Source organism: Aphidius gifuensis, linkage group LG2 (assembly GCF_014905175.1).
Source record: "Aphidius gifuensis isolate YNYX2018 linkage group LG2, ASM1490517v1, whole genome shotgun sequence".
Classification (NCBI taxonomy): Eukaryota; Metazoa; Arthropoda; class Insecta; order Hymenoptera; family Braconidae; genus Aphidius; species Aphidius gifuensis.
The window spans coordinates 4,739,335-4,757,728 of NC_057789.1; the positions used below are offsets into that span (position 1 = coordinate 4,739,335).

At 27.5% G+C, this 18,394-nt stretch overlaps 1 protein-coding gene across 1 annotated transcript; it reads right to left on the minus strand.

Annotated features, from left to right (window-relative positions):
* Nucleotides 1-646: 646 nt before the first annotated feature.
* On the minus strand, nucleotides 647-14,955 carry LOC122848543. Its single transcript, XM_044146685.1, has 8 exons — nucleotides 14,790-14,955; nucleotides 6,260-6,337; nucleotides 3,968-4,212; nucleotides 3,702-3,895; nucleotides 2,807-2,929; nucleotides 2,486-2,700; nucleotides 1,861-2,190; nucleotides 647-1,781 (listed from the first exon to the last, which is right to left on the minus strand). The coding sequence occupies exons 2-8, from the start codon at nucleotides 6,299-6,301 to the stop codon at nucleotides 1,239-1,241; spliced, it is 1,692 nt and encodes a 563-aa protein (XP_044002620.1). The 5' UTR covers nucleotides 6,302-6,337; nucleotides 14,790-14,955; the 3' UTR covers nucleotides 647-1,238.
* Nucleotides 14,956-18,394: the final 3,439 nt, after the last annotated feature.

An 18,394-nucleotide genomic window follows, 5' to 3' on the forward strand; every position in this document is an offset into this window, starting at 1 on the left:
TTACCATTTATGAAATATTCTGATGAAACACTGTTATTATTTTTAAAATAATCTTCAGCTACTTTTGATGTATACGCCAACTATGTACAATTAATTATTTATCTTAAGATATATATATTTTTTTTTTTCATACATTGTATTTATTTTCATTTTTTATATTCATGTACTTTTTTTTTTTTTTTCGTTTTTTTAAATATAAATAAAGTGATTTTTGATAAAGGTATTTTTTTGCATTTATTATTAACAAATATGTATTTAATTTTATACTTAACATCTAATTATATTTATGTTTAAATGTAGAGGTGATGAAAAGATGAAAAAAAATAAAAATAAAACAACAAAATTGAGCATTAGATAATTTTTAAAAACTAAATACTTAGTGAGTCATTTAAAAATATATAACATAAACAAAATAAAGGATAAAAAATGAGAAAAAAAAAAATATATAAGAATGAAATAAAAATAAAATTAAAAAAGCACCGAGTTGACAACAAGTGTAGCTTAAAAATATTTAATAATATAAATTTAATGTAGAGTTATTGATGAATAATATTAATTAATAGACAAATAATTATCAATATAAATTAATAATAGAATATAAATAGAACCAATCTTACAAAAAACCATTTATATCATTTATACGGATTGCCTTTGTTATGCGGACTACAGATCGATGAATAACTTGTTGCTGAATATGATCGATCCATCAGAGTCGGAATACTGACTAAAAACTCAAAATTGTTTTAAGTAGAATAAAAAAAACCATCAAATAAAACGCTCATCCTATTATAATAGAAAAATTAATAAGTATAACTTAATAATTAATATGAGAATTATTTTCTATTGAGAAATAATAATTTCTAGACTCGATCTTCTTTTTCTTTTTTTTTTTTTTCTTTTCATTTTAACGCGCTTAGGATACTTTGTACAGTATTATTGCACATTGTCGCTCTCGACGGCATTGGTTTGCTTATTTATTTATTTTTTTTTATATATCGACAAAGCAGGCACTCCTCTCGTCTCACAGTCTCGAGGATGATGATGATGATGATGATGATGCTTCCAAGATATTTCATTGTAAAAGAAAATGAGAAAATGAAAAAAAAAAAAAAAAGAAAGAACATCCTCAAGACACGTACTAAGTTGATTTGTTTAAAAAAAAAAAAATTAATATTTCTTTCTTTTTTTTTTCTATTTTTGATTATGTATTTTTTTTTTTTTTTCTTTATAATTTGACCTCACTCAACCGGATTTCCGGTGACTTCTTGTTTTTGAATTCTCTGTTCATGCTGTTGTGCACGAGGAGTGCATCTGACACGTAATAATCCGTATGGTAGCCAGCCATTAGCAACAACAGCTTGATTCTTTTGATTTCCTGCTTGTTCACGTCGTACCTGTAGTCTGTGAAGCATTGCACCAGCAACTAATGCCGATAGTACTGCTGATAATGCAACAATAATAAAAAGTGCACTAAAACCTGGCATTGGTAAACATATACCATAAACAACTTCTTCTCTAATACGTCCTTGAAATACAGTTACAGCTTCAGCATGTGTATCAGGACTAAATGCAAGATCAGCTTCAGATATAACTTCATAAATACCACTAACACCAACATCAGCTGATCTTGCTTTACGATCAGATATTTTAACTGATCGTCGTCTACGTCGACTACCATTTGATGATACTGTGCTTACTGTCACATCATCTTCCTCTAAATTTCTTGGTCCATGAGGAAATTGTTCTTCACCCTCGTAACGTGTTACTCTTGGTGGATCTTGCTATAATTATTAAAAAAAAAAAATACATATTAATATACTTGTTCTATTATTAAAAACAAAATAATAGAAAAATAATTACCAAAAATGGATGTGTTATTTCTGGTTCATCTGGTCTTGCTTCATCAGGTATTTCAATAATTGGAGCTGGATTATGATTATTACTTGTTTGTGCTTGTGCTTTTGGTGATGATTTTTCAACACGTAAAAATTGTCCACCAATTGAGGCCATCTCATCACCATTTTGTATAATATCATCGTACAGTGATGTGTCATCTTCATGTACTGTTGTGGTTTGAGTTGTTTGTGGATAAAGTGGTCTTCCAGGATGATCATTGCGGTCTTGTATATAATGACCAGGTGCTGAATTTTGTTGACAGTGATCCAGGCAACCGTGTCTACATATTTCAACCTGCATAAAAAAAATATAATATTATTTAAATTTTCATTTAAATATTAATATATACTTTTTTTTATTTCATTTAAAATTACAAATAAAAAATACAAAAGAATATAAAAACTTTTTTTTTTTTTTTTTTTTTTGCATCTTTATATAAGATGGAATTTTTTGTTTTGCATAAACTAATAAACTTGACAATGACAATGATCAAAAAATTATCATACAATGACTATTGAAAACTACTGTATTTTTTTGTAATTTAAATAATTTTTTTTTTATATTATTTAAATAAATATTTGTCACGCACCTTGCATTTAATATGTACACTAAGTGCATCAGGAAATTTAAATGCATGAAAGAAAGCATAAGTGATGACTGTCGCACGATCATCAGAACCACGTGCTTTTAAAAATCGACTGATCATCTTTGGTCTCAGCACGCAACCAAGTTCATCACTTAATTGTATTGTATGTCCACCACCATCTGATGCAACGCATGATTTAACACGCATGTCAAATTCACCTTTGAATAACAATAATAAAATTAAATAAAGTATAACAAAAATATAATATATAAATAAATAATAAATTGGTACTTGTGAAAAATAATAATTTAAAAAAACAATTACCTCTGTAGTCGTTTATGGCAACGACCAATGTAAGCGTTGAGCCAAGTGGTACAATACCGGATACGGGTGGTGCCCAAGGCCCTTTACCATGCTGAATTTCCATCCAGCAGTCAACATTATCACCTGCAAAAGATGACATAAGTATAGAGAAATAAAAGAAGAAGAAGAAGAAAAAGCCATTAAAATAACTGAATAAATGAGATGAAAAAAAAATTAAAAAAGTTAAATCTTTTTTCTAATTTTTTTGTTTCTTTTTTTTTTTTTTTTTAATAAAAATCTCGCTGCTGTAAAAAGTAAAATTACATTTGAATATTGAGATGTACATCATGAGTTGAATGATAAGTGGAAAGTTGAAGGTGATGGTAAAGAATAAAAGACCATGGGACGTAACTGCGGTCAAGTCTTTGCAACTTTGAAATACAACCACAACAGCACGCGTATTCAAGTTCTCTTTTTTCTTTACCCCACCAGTATATACAATAAGCTCTTGATGTTTCTCTTCTTCATCATGGTCACTTTTTTTTATTTTTATCTTTATTCACCTGTTATTTACATCACCCACCGCCCATTTTCACAACATATTTATTTCTCTTATTCAACATCGTTTTACCTTTCATCCATAAACAGACCAGCGAATCATTCATGCATACAACAAATATATATACAAGCTGAAGCATACGTAATGCACAACAGAAGTGCATCATCAAATTGTCATGACACACTAGTAAAATTAATTGCAATCTTGTTTCACACAATCATCATCATTATCATTACATTATGGTACAATAAATATACAACCAACTTCAAACCATTATATAAAATGATGATGAGATAACAAAAAAAAGTAATAATATCTCATTTAAAAAATAGAAGAAAAATATATTTGAATACTCACCACGAAAGTCAAGTTGAATGACATCAAGATCAGCAATGACCATTGGTGGTTTTGATGCTGTTTTTTCATAATCATTGAACCATTCACATCTTAATCTTTTAGCTTCATCCCATACTTCAAGTAAATCTTTGTCATATTGTACAACAACTGTATTTTCATAAAATTGACCATGCATATCTGGTTTAGTACCACATCTAAAAATAATAATAAATAAATTATAAATAAATTTATACAATGATTAATTATCAAATAAATTTTTTATCAACCTTGCATAAGCTATTCGGAATGTAAAAAATGTTTGACCAGTTGATGGTGGTACATAAACACATCTTGGATCAGCATGTTGTCCTTTTGATGAAACAATACCTTCAAATGGTTGAGAAAAGGATAAATGTACATCCATGTGATCTTTACCACACATCACCTCCAGTGATTGAATTGCAGGCATGCCCTCTGGCCTCTCCAGTGGCCAGATGTCACCGCCGTTTACAACGTATCTCAAACTAACCACCTGTTTTAATAGAAAAAAAAAATAAATAATAAATAACATATCAATCATTGATGATTATATTTAAACGTTTGTCTTATTTATAACATCAACATATTTATCGTTTATATACTACTTAGAAGAAAATAAAGAAAAAAAAAAAATGTTATAATTGAAATAGCCATTTGCTGGTTGTAAATTATAGGCGCCAGTTTATTAACGCATGTTTAAGTCATGAAAACTCGTTGAGACTGTTGCGATAATAATCTATGCAAGTGTATAATACGTATATCCGTTGATCATGCTGATCTTGTGAGGTGTGAGTGTTGTGTACGAGTCCCGCCCCGGCGTCAACTTGTCTCGATTCTCGTGTCTCGTGCCACCACCACCACCACCATATACCTTCTCTTTCATTATTATTTATTATTTATTATTAACAAAAAAAAAAAATGTAATTAATTAAATTTATAATTATTGGTATATGATAACTGTTATATCAATTGTTAATTATTTTTATATTTATTGAAATTTTAAATAAAAAAAAAAAAGGAAATGTTAGTTTTGAGAAATTGTAAATCATAGAGAAAATATTGAATATATTTTTTGATGTTACTTTAAAGGTGTTGTTCTGTGGGTCACACTTGGATTTGTCTTATTCTTCGTATTATATATACAAAACATTTAAACGTGTGCAATTCAGTAACGGGAGAGACGTCTTTACCGCTGCATTAACGGTCGACGTTTTTCACACAAGTGAAAACAAGTTTGTTTGGTATATAATATATATAATACTAAAATAACAGACAGATATGTGATGTGAAAGAATGAGATGTATATGGTATTGAGGGATAAACAGAAGGAGAAGGGCTACAATCATTTTTTTTTTTTTTTTTAAATGACAACGTTTCATTAGAAATGATTACGGGTAGGTGGATGTGAACTTGCATTTCTTAGTTTTTTTTTCTAGATTCTATACAACGGTGACTTTTTCCGGCATATTACTCATATGTTTTAGTTTTTACTTATGAAATTCATTGTGGCTTTTTTTTAATATATATATTATGAATGATAAATTGCATCCGCCAACGCAATAAATTTTAAAATTATAAAGAATTTCAATAAAAAAAAAATAAAATAAACCGTGAGAATTTTTTATCCTTTTTTTTTTTGAATTTTTGCCAAAGGTATTTAGACAATTTGGAGATAAAAATGCCATTACACCTTAATATATAAAAAAATTTTTTAAAATCCCAACACTTGTTTAATTTATACAGTTTTTGATTATTTTTTTTTTTTTTTCGTCACACGTTTGATAATTATGTTTACGAAACACTTTGCATACTAACAAAATCATAAATAAAATCATAAAGTATTTATCTTTTAAATGGCGATCAAAGAATGTACACACGATTGAAAATAAATAAATTTAAAATTGTCATTTGATATGGATTTTAAATCTTTTATAAAAAAAATATTTGTTTTTTTTTTTTTTTTTATGGCCAACATAAGAGTTGCGTCGTTGTCACCACACAGCGTTAAATTATATATATAGGTACATATAAGCACGGGAAACGCCTGGAATTTATGGAATGAAAATACTGTCCTTCAAGACTGACAGAGTTGAAATTTTTTTTTTTAAAAAAACAACAGCCCTCAGGACAAAATGGCAAAATGTGTGTGCATTGGCGAGTGGATTAAATGTATGTCTCTTTGTCGGTTTGCCATGTGAAATCATGACAGATAAAAGATAAATACCAAAGGGAGAGAAAACTTATATATATAAAGATAAGAATATAACGGTATTTCGAGTAGACATTGTGGCAATATTATACATATATAAATTTATATTATTTTATTATTATTTTTATTATTATACCGCTTGCAAGATGTTCATATACCCCGTGGCGAGTTTCATTGTCGTTATATAAAATAGCCGCAGAATTTAATATTTCAATCAAATCATATTTTCTATATATTTCAAAGCTTTTTTTTAAATATACTTTACAGATACATTACTAGTACAAAATAAAATATATTTTCGTTGTAATTTAATTTTATAATTTTTACTCACCGTGTAGATGATTAAACGTAGTAACTTCCACACCCCTGGCATCCTGGTGGTCTCAGCCTCTTGCTGAAACGCGTTTACCTAAAATAATTATGAAAATTTTATTAAATTTTTTTTTTTTTTTTTTTTTTGTATTTTAGACGTGTATATAATAACGAGACTTTTAATGAGATTCGAAAATAGGGATAAACCGGATACACGTTTAAAGCCATCAGTGCGAGATATATATAGTTTATAACACAACAATATATACATTTACAAAATAATATAAATATATTATATATATAGCGGTTAAATTAATTGAGCATCAAGTTTGCGTTTATAGTTTCGCTCGATGTATTAAGAAGGTCTTTTGGATAATATTTCTATACTAATAAATTAATGCATTTGTATTATCTTTCAATGCTCATATTTTTATCATATACATCAAGTCTAGGTACAAGATATTTTCAAGGGTTTTAATTGTTAATTTTTTCATCGAAAAAAAAATAAAATAAAATTAAAAAAATTCATTTAAAGTAGGACGAGGAATTCAAGTTGTACAAAGTATATAAAATACGTATAATAAAATAGAAATTGAAGAAGAATAAATTGTTGATACTGCAGTTATATATATAAAAACAAAATACAAAATGAATCGGTCGTTTGCATGATGATGGAGGTAAAGAGCACGCGTAGATCGTCCAACCGAGATGGATTTATATGTTCAAAGAGTTTATTTTATATAAACAAGATTTGAAATAAAATAAAAGGAATAACTTATATCATCATTTTATGAGTAGAAAAAAAAGGAAATAAATTTTTTATTCTGTGTCTATTCCCCTCACAAAGACGCAAACGATCCTAATTGCCGTTTCATCTCATGACTCTGCATTTCATTGTTCGTTTAATACTGCTTCCGGGTTTCGATTCAATGAAAAATATATGTACTTATAATAACATAGAAGTATATTTTAAAATACATATCGTAAAAATACTTAAATTGATGCACAGACATATGTATAATAATGATAAATTGAGTTGAATAAAAAAAAAGAAAAAAATTTATAAAAATTTAATTGTATATTTGCGTGGATGTGTATTTGTGTGACACAGATTTTGGTTGTGCAAGAATGTCCGTTAAAAAAAATATTAAATTCATACGTGCTAACCAATTACACTAAAGATTTTATCGCGTGTATATATCGTTGTATACATTTTAATACAGGAAAGATGAAAATTCGCTGAGCCAAATCCAGTGCATCGATATCAAATGAAAGGGACCGCCGGATGTATGAGTTTATTTGTCGGCTCATATAATTATCATAATCTTACATTATATTAGTCTTGGAAAGAGAGTAATAATGCAACAGAAAGTAGAGTACATAAACCAGTTTTTAAACTAATAAATAAATAAATAAAACAAAAAAATTATATTTCATCTTGTTTAATTTTTAATTTTTTTGTTCATTTAAAATTATGAAATATCAAAGATATCATCATCATCATCTTCATCATATAGTATGTGAAAAAAATTATGCAAAATAATATATTCAATTTAAATTTTATAATCAGACAAAAGACGTGACATAAATTATGTCAAAAATTATAAGCGTATTATCATTTTACTACTTTATCAACTTCATCTTTATGTTCGTGTGACTAAAAGTATTAAAAATATATAAAATTTAAAACATATGTACGGATTAAAATAATAATTATATTATTGAGTAAAATAAAAATGAAAAAATTAAATAAATAAAAACCGGATTTATCGTAAATGCAAATTGATGGGGCGTTTATAGTAGCGATGGATTAAGCGTGTCGAGTGGCAATCGACTGCTTATCCTCAGGTGTAATAAATCGCTTTTCTCTCGCACATTATTGTACATGGTATACATACTTGAACGTGTTGTATATATATATCAGAGTGTATTAATGTCACACACGGAGAGACCATTGCATCGTGTGATGTGACTAATTAACGCGGATAATATGCAATACACAAACCAATTTAAAATACATTGAGCCAATATACTTGTCTGCAGCTTCATAAGTTTTGCTTACTTGGCATGTCTATGTGTGTGTATACATATGTGTAATATTAATGATGATTATCGAGGGAAAACACATGTCTAATAAAGTCTTGATACGTCTCAAAGTTGTCAGAGATCAAATTGATATTCGCACAACAATAATACTTAATTGCATAAATAATATTGACAATGACAGTTATCCAGTTAATTTTTTTTTATATAGAAATTTCTTGCCTGTTAATGATCAAATTAAACAAATAATTTCCTCTTATTTTAATATAATTTAAATAATTAAATTTTAAATTTAACATCAAATTAACAGATAAATTATATATACTTGTTTTATTTTTATTTATTTATTTTTTTTTGAATAAAATTACATAAGGAATTAATTTTTTTTTTATTATAAAAAAAAAAAAAGATGATTTTTGTTTGATATTTAATGACAATGAGAGCATTATTAATTATTATATATATGTTATTTTCATTGTTTTTATTTTTTGTATTATTAAAAATAATTAAAATTAATTTTTGTTATTTTTTTCTGTAAATTTAATATGACGTATTATATTTTTGAATCGTGGGAATTTGAGAAGCTTCGACATGTACACCCTCGGGGAATAGGCAATACAAAAGAATTGAAATATGTATATATATATTATATTTATCATATATTTCATATATAACAAGCGTGAAAGTTGCGTGAGATCAAGTATGAGTACATCCTTTACGTGAAACATCCGTCTGACCTACCCCGGGCACTTACTACTAATAATTCAACTGGCATATTTATTCAAAAAAAAATTTATTGATAAAGCATTTTAACCGAAAAAAAAAAATAAATAAAAAAACAAATTATTAATACATAAAAACTAAATTAATTAAAAATACAAATATCAATTAAAAAAAAATATTAATAAAAAACAAATTAATTGATATTCAATTCTTGTTTGAATTAATTTTGATTTCAATTATAATTAGGTATATTTAATTTGAATTATAATTTGATTAAAAAAAAAAAACTGTATTATAAATGAATAATAATAATAGAAAATAAAAAAAATATTAAATGAATTGTATATATATAACGTTATAAAATTCATAAAGTATTGATGTTGACATGTCTCGGTCAAGTGGGCACGATCATGGAATAATAAAATGTGTTTGTGTCATCGCAGGTGAGCCCCGTATAATCTAATGTGTTTTAAAGATACCTTGATCATTTGGAGTTGGCACAATACATTCCAAGAATATTTTTCTTCCCCGATTACCGTGAGGCAGATGAAGAAAATATAAAAAAATAATAATAATCAAAGAAAGATAAAGAAAGATAAAGACATGAATGCGACGTGCATGAAGCCACACGTTGCAATGTAATAATGTATGTTGGTTTGTACGAGAAGTAACATATACGAATCAACTTCTATATGCGCTTTAAACGTGCACATGATAACGGGGTTTTTCTCAGTTTCTTCGTGTGCCATAGATATCCCACGTTAATAATTTTTCCTCCCTGGTAAAATGAGCGGCACCATTTCAAGCTTTAATGTGACACCCGTCGAGTTAGTCTATTGAATTTTTTAAATCACCATGGGGGGGAATAAATAAAATGAGGAAAATTTGTCTTTGCCTGACCTACCATCTTATTATTTCTATATAACTTATACATAATTTTAAAAGTAATAAAAAAATAAATAAAATATATTTCTAGCATCTGCAATGTACTGGATATCATTGCGGAAATAATTCGCAATATTACGTGCTGAATAAACCACCAATGATATTCCTGATGCAAATATTTTAAAAAAAAAAAAACAAAAAAAGCCATCTCGCAAATAGACGCGAATAAATAAAAATTTCTTAAAACTGTCAGTTGCAATAGCCATTAATTATCTAACAAGCTGCTAACAGAGATGCTAAAAAAAAAAGAAGATTAAATTAAATATAAACTAATAAATCCATAAATGAATAATAAATAAAAATAAAAAAAATACTGACTGGATAATTAAGAGCAATCACGCAGCGTTACGATTTAATTTTCATATATATTTTTTGTTTATATTTAATTTTATATTGCGTTTTTATGGAAGTTAAAAAAAAAAATAGAAAAAAATTCCGAGACATTATATCTGTGTGATTATCGAAAGGGATGAGTTTCCTTTTTGTATTTTTTTTTTTTACCTCTATCATATCGTTAATTTTTCTTTTTAATATCACGCTTTTGTGTGTGTGTATATAAATTGTTTTTTTTTTTTTTTTGGTTTTTATTAAATTTTATATACTTGTCTGATGGTCGTGAATCGAGGTGGAAAGGCTTGGCCTTTAACGGCTGTCCATGTATCGTAATTACGACTGGCCATTCGTAGACCGTGACTCGTTATAACTATAGTTGCAAACACGATTTGCAGACGACATGCCGCACACGGCCCTGTTGAGGTCTTTTCCATTCATGATATTCTCTCGCGTGCTTTTATCTTTTACTATTTTTATTAACTTCCTTTCAATCATCATATGACTATGTAATATATTATTTTTACAATTTCATGCCTTTGCATTAAAGAACAAAAAAAAAAAAAAAATGTTTACCATACAGTAATATGTTTTTAGAATTTTCTATACTATTAAATTTGCGAAAAAAAAAAACACACGTACAGATAATAATGCAAATAAAATATATAATTCTATAAAAGGTAAATTTAAAATTTCCACGAAATGAAATAATAAAATAAACAAATAAATTGTTGGTATAATTGATAATATAATACCACTTTGATAAAATATTAGAGATAAAAAATAAAATAAAATTATTGTCATTAATAATATTAAATGATAGAGTAAATAAAATATATATTATTATTTGAGTAGCTAGATACACCATACAGTGAATATTGTTAATCGAAAGAGATATAATCAAATAGATGTTTATAATGTTTATATAAATATCATCATGTATCTAATGTTTATGGCGATATAAACACAGGGTATTAATGATATATGTGGTGTTTATAATTTATAAGTATAGCTGTGTATATAAACACACCTCTATAAAATAGTCAGTGTATTTTTATGTTCAAAGATATTGCTTGAAATATATACGATATAAACTTTAAGAAAATAGCAAAATCATGAGAATTAAATACGTAAAATATAGTGATTATAACGTTTTCATATTTTTTTTGTATAAAATATAATAAACAAAATGGTTATCACTAAAACCCACACAACTTTTAATAATATAACACACACCTCGACGAGTTGAGGGTATAATATTGTGATGGAAAAACGTTTTTATTTTATTTTATCCCTTGGAGGTAATAGATACCTGAAACGGTTAGTCGCACGACTACGTTTAGGCAAATATCCGGAAGCAAAAGCCAGAGGCTGATATGATGGCGTGTATACACGCAAACCACGCGATTTTAATTTTTTACTTTTTTTTATTTCTATACTATATTTAAAGCTATGTTTTCTCTATTAAATCATCTAAAATGTATAATCAATGTCATGTCTAAATTAAGATTTTTTCTAAAAAAATTATAAATTTATATTATTATTTATTATCAGTAAATATATTTTGATTAATGGCGATATGTTTATTAGAGATAAAATTTATTTTGTTGCAAAAAGTAAATGTATATATATTTTACATATTAATATTTATATACATTTACACCGGTTTTATTTTTTACTTAAAAACTTGAGATTTTATGAATTTTAAAAAAAAATAAAAAATATGATTTATTGAGATATACATATATATATAATTTTTATTTTGTAAAATTAATTTTACAACTGAAAAAATATAAAAAATCTAAATGAAAATAATAAAAAATAAATTGAGGCTGTTTGAAAAATTTATGTGTTAATAATATATGCATGTGATGTATCATGTAAATGATGAATATGTTTGTTAAAGTTGACAGTTAGTCAAACACGGTAAATTATTAAAAAAAGTAGTAGTAATAGATACAGGCGAGACAGAAGGTGAGGTCGAATACCTGAGGATCAAGTGGCCACTTTGGCACGTGCAAGTGTGTGTATGTTTGTGTGTAAATTTGCGTTTGTATTGCAAACGTAATCGTGTGGTATACCTAGTGAATATTTTATGAAAAAAAAAAAAAACGGAAATACAAGATATGACACCTGTTCAAGAAGCCGTTATTACTGGATATATTTTTGGGTGGGGTACCAATAACTTCTTTCATCTTTAGCCGGTATTCACAAGGAATTTTTAATTTTTTAAAAAAATTTTTATATTTTTATGACTACTCATTGGATGCAAATCAGAAAAAAAAAAAAATATCCAAATATCGTGTTGATCAGTTGATGTTTTTTTTTTTTTTTTATTCATATGATTCTCGGTGGTTTAATTGTGTTTTTAACCGTTATAAAAACGTAAAAGACGATGTGATTTATGGCATTTATATGATTTTTTTTTTATTAAAATTTCTAGATAAATGATTCGGAATTAATTAAGACTTCCATTTTTAATTTTCGATTTGGTTTTTCAAGTGCGTCAAGGTAGGTATAAATCTAGGTAAATTAATATATTCGGTTATTCAACTGTGAATTGAAATGAGAATGTTGGTTAATGAGTTTCTTAAATATTATTTTCCAATTTTATAAAACATTGTATATTATAAAAAGCGTATAAAAAAAATATATATACAATGCTATTGAATTTTACAGTTAAAAAATTAATTTAAAAAAATTTTACCGTCAAAACAAATATGATATAACACTTGTGTAATAATAATGATAAAAAAAAGGTGTAAAATTATGTTGGTTTATATTTGTACATTGGCAAGTTTAAGGGTTAAAAGAGTTGAGACTTAATTTGACTTGTTTTACTGCTTAATGAGGGTAATAAAGATGTATGAGAAGAGATTTCATGGTATAGCAATTGACACCCAGTGCCAGCTAATTGAGGGCTAAACGTGACTCTCATATGAGAATCATTGAGAATGCATTTAACGAAACAAAAAAAAAACCCTGGTAAATGTAAGGAAACAAGAAAAGGAGAAAAGTGGAAAAATAAAAAATAAAATGTAAGGAAAAAAAAAAAAAAAAAAAGAAGCAATATAAAGCTGAGACAAGACGGCCCAGACGAAGGAGAGTGACCGTTATCATGGTACTCTTGAACAATTCAGACGTCTCACGACTGTCCTACATTCACATTTCCTCGGAATTGGTCGATAAAAATGTATAAAATAAAATGCTAAAATCAAACATAAACATTCATTTTTTTTCCCCAACAAACATTATAAAATAAAAATGTATATATTTATTTTATTTTACGTTTGAGTTGTTTGCAAAAAAAAAAAAATCAATATAGAATATATTATTGAAAAAAAAAAAAAAGAGTAAAAATTTACAACAGTGGTGGTCGACTGACGAGTGAAAAGACAGACCCCTGGAATTCAGTGGCATTGATTTTATAACTGAGAATAAAAATGTGCGTGTTGGACTGATGTTGTGTATACAGTGTAATGGATAAGTCCCACAAAGTTAAAGATGTTGAACGATGTCGAACGAGAGATTCAAAAAGACGACCAGTTTAAAGTCAGGTCAACATGCCTCCACGTATTTATATATATATATGTAATAAGTGCATATGTATACACATGAGCAAGTTTAAAAAAACAATTTTAAAAGGTAAAAAAAAAAAAAAACACCACCATGATGATCAAAAGAAGAAGCGAAAAGTATAAGTAAGCAATGAATGAAGAGAGAATAAAAAGCAAATAAGTTGAGGGTATATAGAGTGAACGATGTATATCTACAATGTAAGAAAAAAAATAATAAAAAAGAGGTCTTGTAAGACGTAAAAGACGAGATATATGAAAAAAAAAAAAAAAAAAAATACATATACCGGAGGCACGAATGAAAAGCACGTGGAAGTTATAACACGCGTGCGAGAATGTTTAAAACGTGTGTAACATTGCGCGCGCACCACCAATTCTTTCGTGGTAAAAATGAAAAATTTTTTCATCAAAGAGGGTAAAAATCTTTCTTGCTTTTAGTCTTCGATCTTTCTCACCAAAGTTTCAAAGGTATGTGTGTGTGTTTGTTCGACGGAAATCTTCCCGACTGACCACATTCTCTCCCCACTTTTGTATCAATATAATTCTCTTGCCATCAAGTTCCCCCCTTTTACCCACCCCCTTATCCATAAGTTTGAAAGATGAATTTCATGTACCCTAAAAAAAAAATATATAAAAAACCTGTCGTTATGATCACGGTCACGATATAGTTGACAATAACGGCAAATATTCATAATGGAATGTCATAATTCAACTAAATAAAAACCATGACGATATGACGTTTGATACATTTGATGCAACGTGCTAAAAACAGCTGATCCGCATTATATAATATACATTTATAAAGAATCAATGAAATTAATGTTTATCAATTTAAAAAAATAATTTATGTCAATGTGTATGTAAATTAATGTCAGTTATTTTAATTGAAGTCAATTTTATGCTTGAATGAATATAAAAAAAAATTTAAATTACCTAATGAGCGAGGAATGATACCACCACGTGTTACCTGGAACTCAGAGGCCCCGTGTGCCGCATCCCGACCGCCAAATTTTTTCTTCCACCTCACGCTTCGTTTTTTTTTTATTTCTTTTTGTTAAATTTTTTAAATTTTCAATATTTTATTATTTACTTTTTTTTTTTTTTTTAAATTATTAATTTTTGAATTTTTATATATGTATTTCTTCAATTTATTTAAATAATTAAATTTGGTGTTTTTTTAAAATTTTTTCCCACTTGCCTCACTGTTTTTTTTTTTTTATTTTGCACAATTTTATTATTATTTGGTTTTTTTTTATTGTCTCAAATCCAATTAGTCTGATGTAAATAAATATTTTCACTACACATCACTTTTCAGAAAAATTGCCAAAAAGAAAAGTAAAAAATAAATAAAAAATATTATTGAATCAAATGTAAATTCATTATCTGTCTTTTAGTCACATGTCACAAGCCACACGTGGACCCAACTTTGTCACTTTAAAAAGTCTTTATTCCCACATTAAAAAAGAAGAAAAAATAAATAAATAAAAAAGAAATGAATAATTTGATAGTAAATGAAAATAAAAAATAATGCAATTTATATTGAATAAATGAATAAGTAAATAATGTTGATTTAATGTAGCAATTGTTAAAAGTAATAACATTCAGTCTGTTCTCAACGAAGATGTCGTACCGACTGATAACCCGTCTACTTACGATCTTTCTGAGCCCCTAACGTTCAAACAAGTCCTCCTCCACTTTCAGCATTGACTTCAGGCCGCCCTCTCCCATTTTACAGTGGTTGTTGCAGTATGTGTATATATACAAACTTAACGAAGCGACAGGTGCTTATCTGGTGGGGATAAATGAAGAAGACTCCGGTGGGTGAAGTTTTACTAGGCGTATGTGGACATGGATGATGAAGAGAACGCAGTGACGAGAAAAGAAGAGGGGAAAATAAAATAAAAAAAATAAATAATAATAAATAAATAAAAAAAAAAAAAGAATTGTTAAAAAGAAAGAGAGAAAAGAGTTGAAGAGTCTTGAAGACGCGTTGTACCAAGTGGACGGTGGGTATAGAGCAGCCAGATCCAGGCAAGACTTGCTTGCGTTACACGAGGGCAACGACACCGTATACTTTAGACCGAAAGAAACCATCCAATTGCGAAATATTTATCCCCAAAAAAATTTTTTTTTTAAATACATATATTCATTTTTTTTTTTCCCTAAAAAAATTGTCTAAAAAAAAAAAATTATAATGATTTTATAAATTTGTAATATAAAAAATTTTAAAAAAATTAAAAGAAATTATAAGTGACTGTGATTCCCTCTTATTTTATACATATATAGATAATAATATTATTTAATTTTTTTTTTTTTTTTCTATTTTACAAATAGCTTTTTTTTTTTGTTGTTGATGATTGCACTAAAAACTGGGTTTGATGGCATTGCTTGTGTACATAATAAAATAGGGATGATGACAAAAAAATAAATAAATAAAATGATGTTGATGTTGATGATGATGATGATGATGATAATGACGATAATGATGATGAATATAGAAGAATTGAGAGAGGCTGTTTATGACAGAGAAATGAAGATAGAAGAGTGATGCAAGTCAGGACCGGTCATTGCTGCTATGAGTTTGTTGAGTAGGATCTATACCTTTCAAGATCGAGAATATATAGGTATGTGATGTTGTATCCCTGACAACACGTATCTCCTTGTCTCCATATGATGCGCCACATACTGCCCTAAAAGGCGGTCCTTCCTTTCTCATCGAGAGTCAATGTTCGACACGTCACTTTTACGCGATTCTTATAAGACTTGGAAATTTTCCTCAAGCTAAATAATTGAAAAAAAATATAAAAATAATAATAAAAAACAATCCAATATAAAATAAATAAACAATAAAAAAAAAATTTAAAGATTGACCCAGACTTAATGACCTGCCTAGCTATCAATGATTAATATCAAAGTGAGAAAAGCCAGACATTTGTTTAAGTTGATGTTATGAATTTAAAAATAATATTAAACATTCATGTGTGCATCACATATCACAGATAGGAAATTTTTGCGGTCATTTCAAAAGTAAACTTCTAAAATGTTCTATATTCAAACTTGAAGAATTGGATATTATCATGCGATGTGTATAAATCTGCAGATTGTTGTTGTTGTTGTTTTATTTTTTATATTTGTCTATGGTATATATTTTCATGGCTGTAGTGTGTGTGTGCATTCAGTGAGAAAAAGATAATACATATATATATATACTTGTACAAGTGTATATATGTGACTTGAATTGGGTAATGAGTGCGTGAGTGGGCCGAGGAATGTCGCCAAAATTTTGATCCAATCGTCATTGCTATGCGCTCTTGTCGTTGACTTTACAATGTGATCACTTTCACGAATAATATTGAAACAAAATTATCATCAATTTATAAAAAATTAATAAATATATACTTGATGAAAAAAAAAAAAAAAAAGTTTTAATAAAAACATGAGGCAATATATATTTTGGTCAATTTTATCATAATGTGCACATAATTTAACAAACTTTTGACCTCAAAAATATGATATTTAAGGGGGGTAAAAATGGCAATCACGTAGTGAGTATGTAACATAACATGGGTCTATTAGGGTAGGGACACTTCTGAATTCCGGTCGACGATCTCGAGGCGTGCACCAGTCAGAAAGATCCACCTTCTGCCCTCCCACTTTATATATATAACTTTGCAGTTGCGCTTGTTTTGAACGCGCCACGATATGAATAATTACCAAGAGGACTTTTGTACATATCTATGTAGAGTATACCTTAAATTTACTGGTACACTACCTGCATATCGAATTGTAAATCAAAAAAAAAAGATTAATTATTTAATTTGAGCCTAAAGAATAAAGATATATAATTATAAATTCTTTTTTTTTTTTTTTTTATATTTTATGACGATGTTAATGATGCGATTATAATCATCATTATAATTTTTTTTTTATATTTATTATTGTTTTGTTTTATTTGTATATTTATTTGCTTTTATGGAACAATAACACCGACAATTTTCATGACAATGGAGGTGACGAAAAACGTGGATTATGGATGAAAGGTGAGAATATAAATATTTCTTTTTCTATAACGTTTCTATTAATTAAAAGTTCCGTTATTTACGAGGGATTGGTATATGATGGCATTCACATCAAACTAAACGTTTTGTTTTTACGATGTAACTTTGTGCGGTTTATATATATTTTTATGTTCGACATGCGTCAAGGTCAAATGTTATTACACGCATATATTCAACTAAAATTGTATATGATTTTTTTCCAAGTCGATAGATGTGATACATAGATATTTCATGGATTGATGTCGATATTTTACAAGAGACAAGCTGGATGATTTGATCGAACACTCATGTATTGACTGGTTTTTTTTATTATTTTTTTATTTTTATTCCTGAAGGGGCCATTCTCCCAACAAACGTTAGATTAAAATGGACACGATCGAACTCGGATCAATTAGCCCGTGGGCGTCAATTATAAGAAAAAAAAAAAAATAATCATCTGAGGTGTAAGTATAAACTCAATCGATTTTTATTCCCACGAAA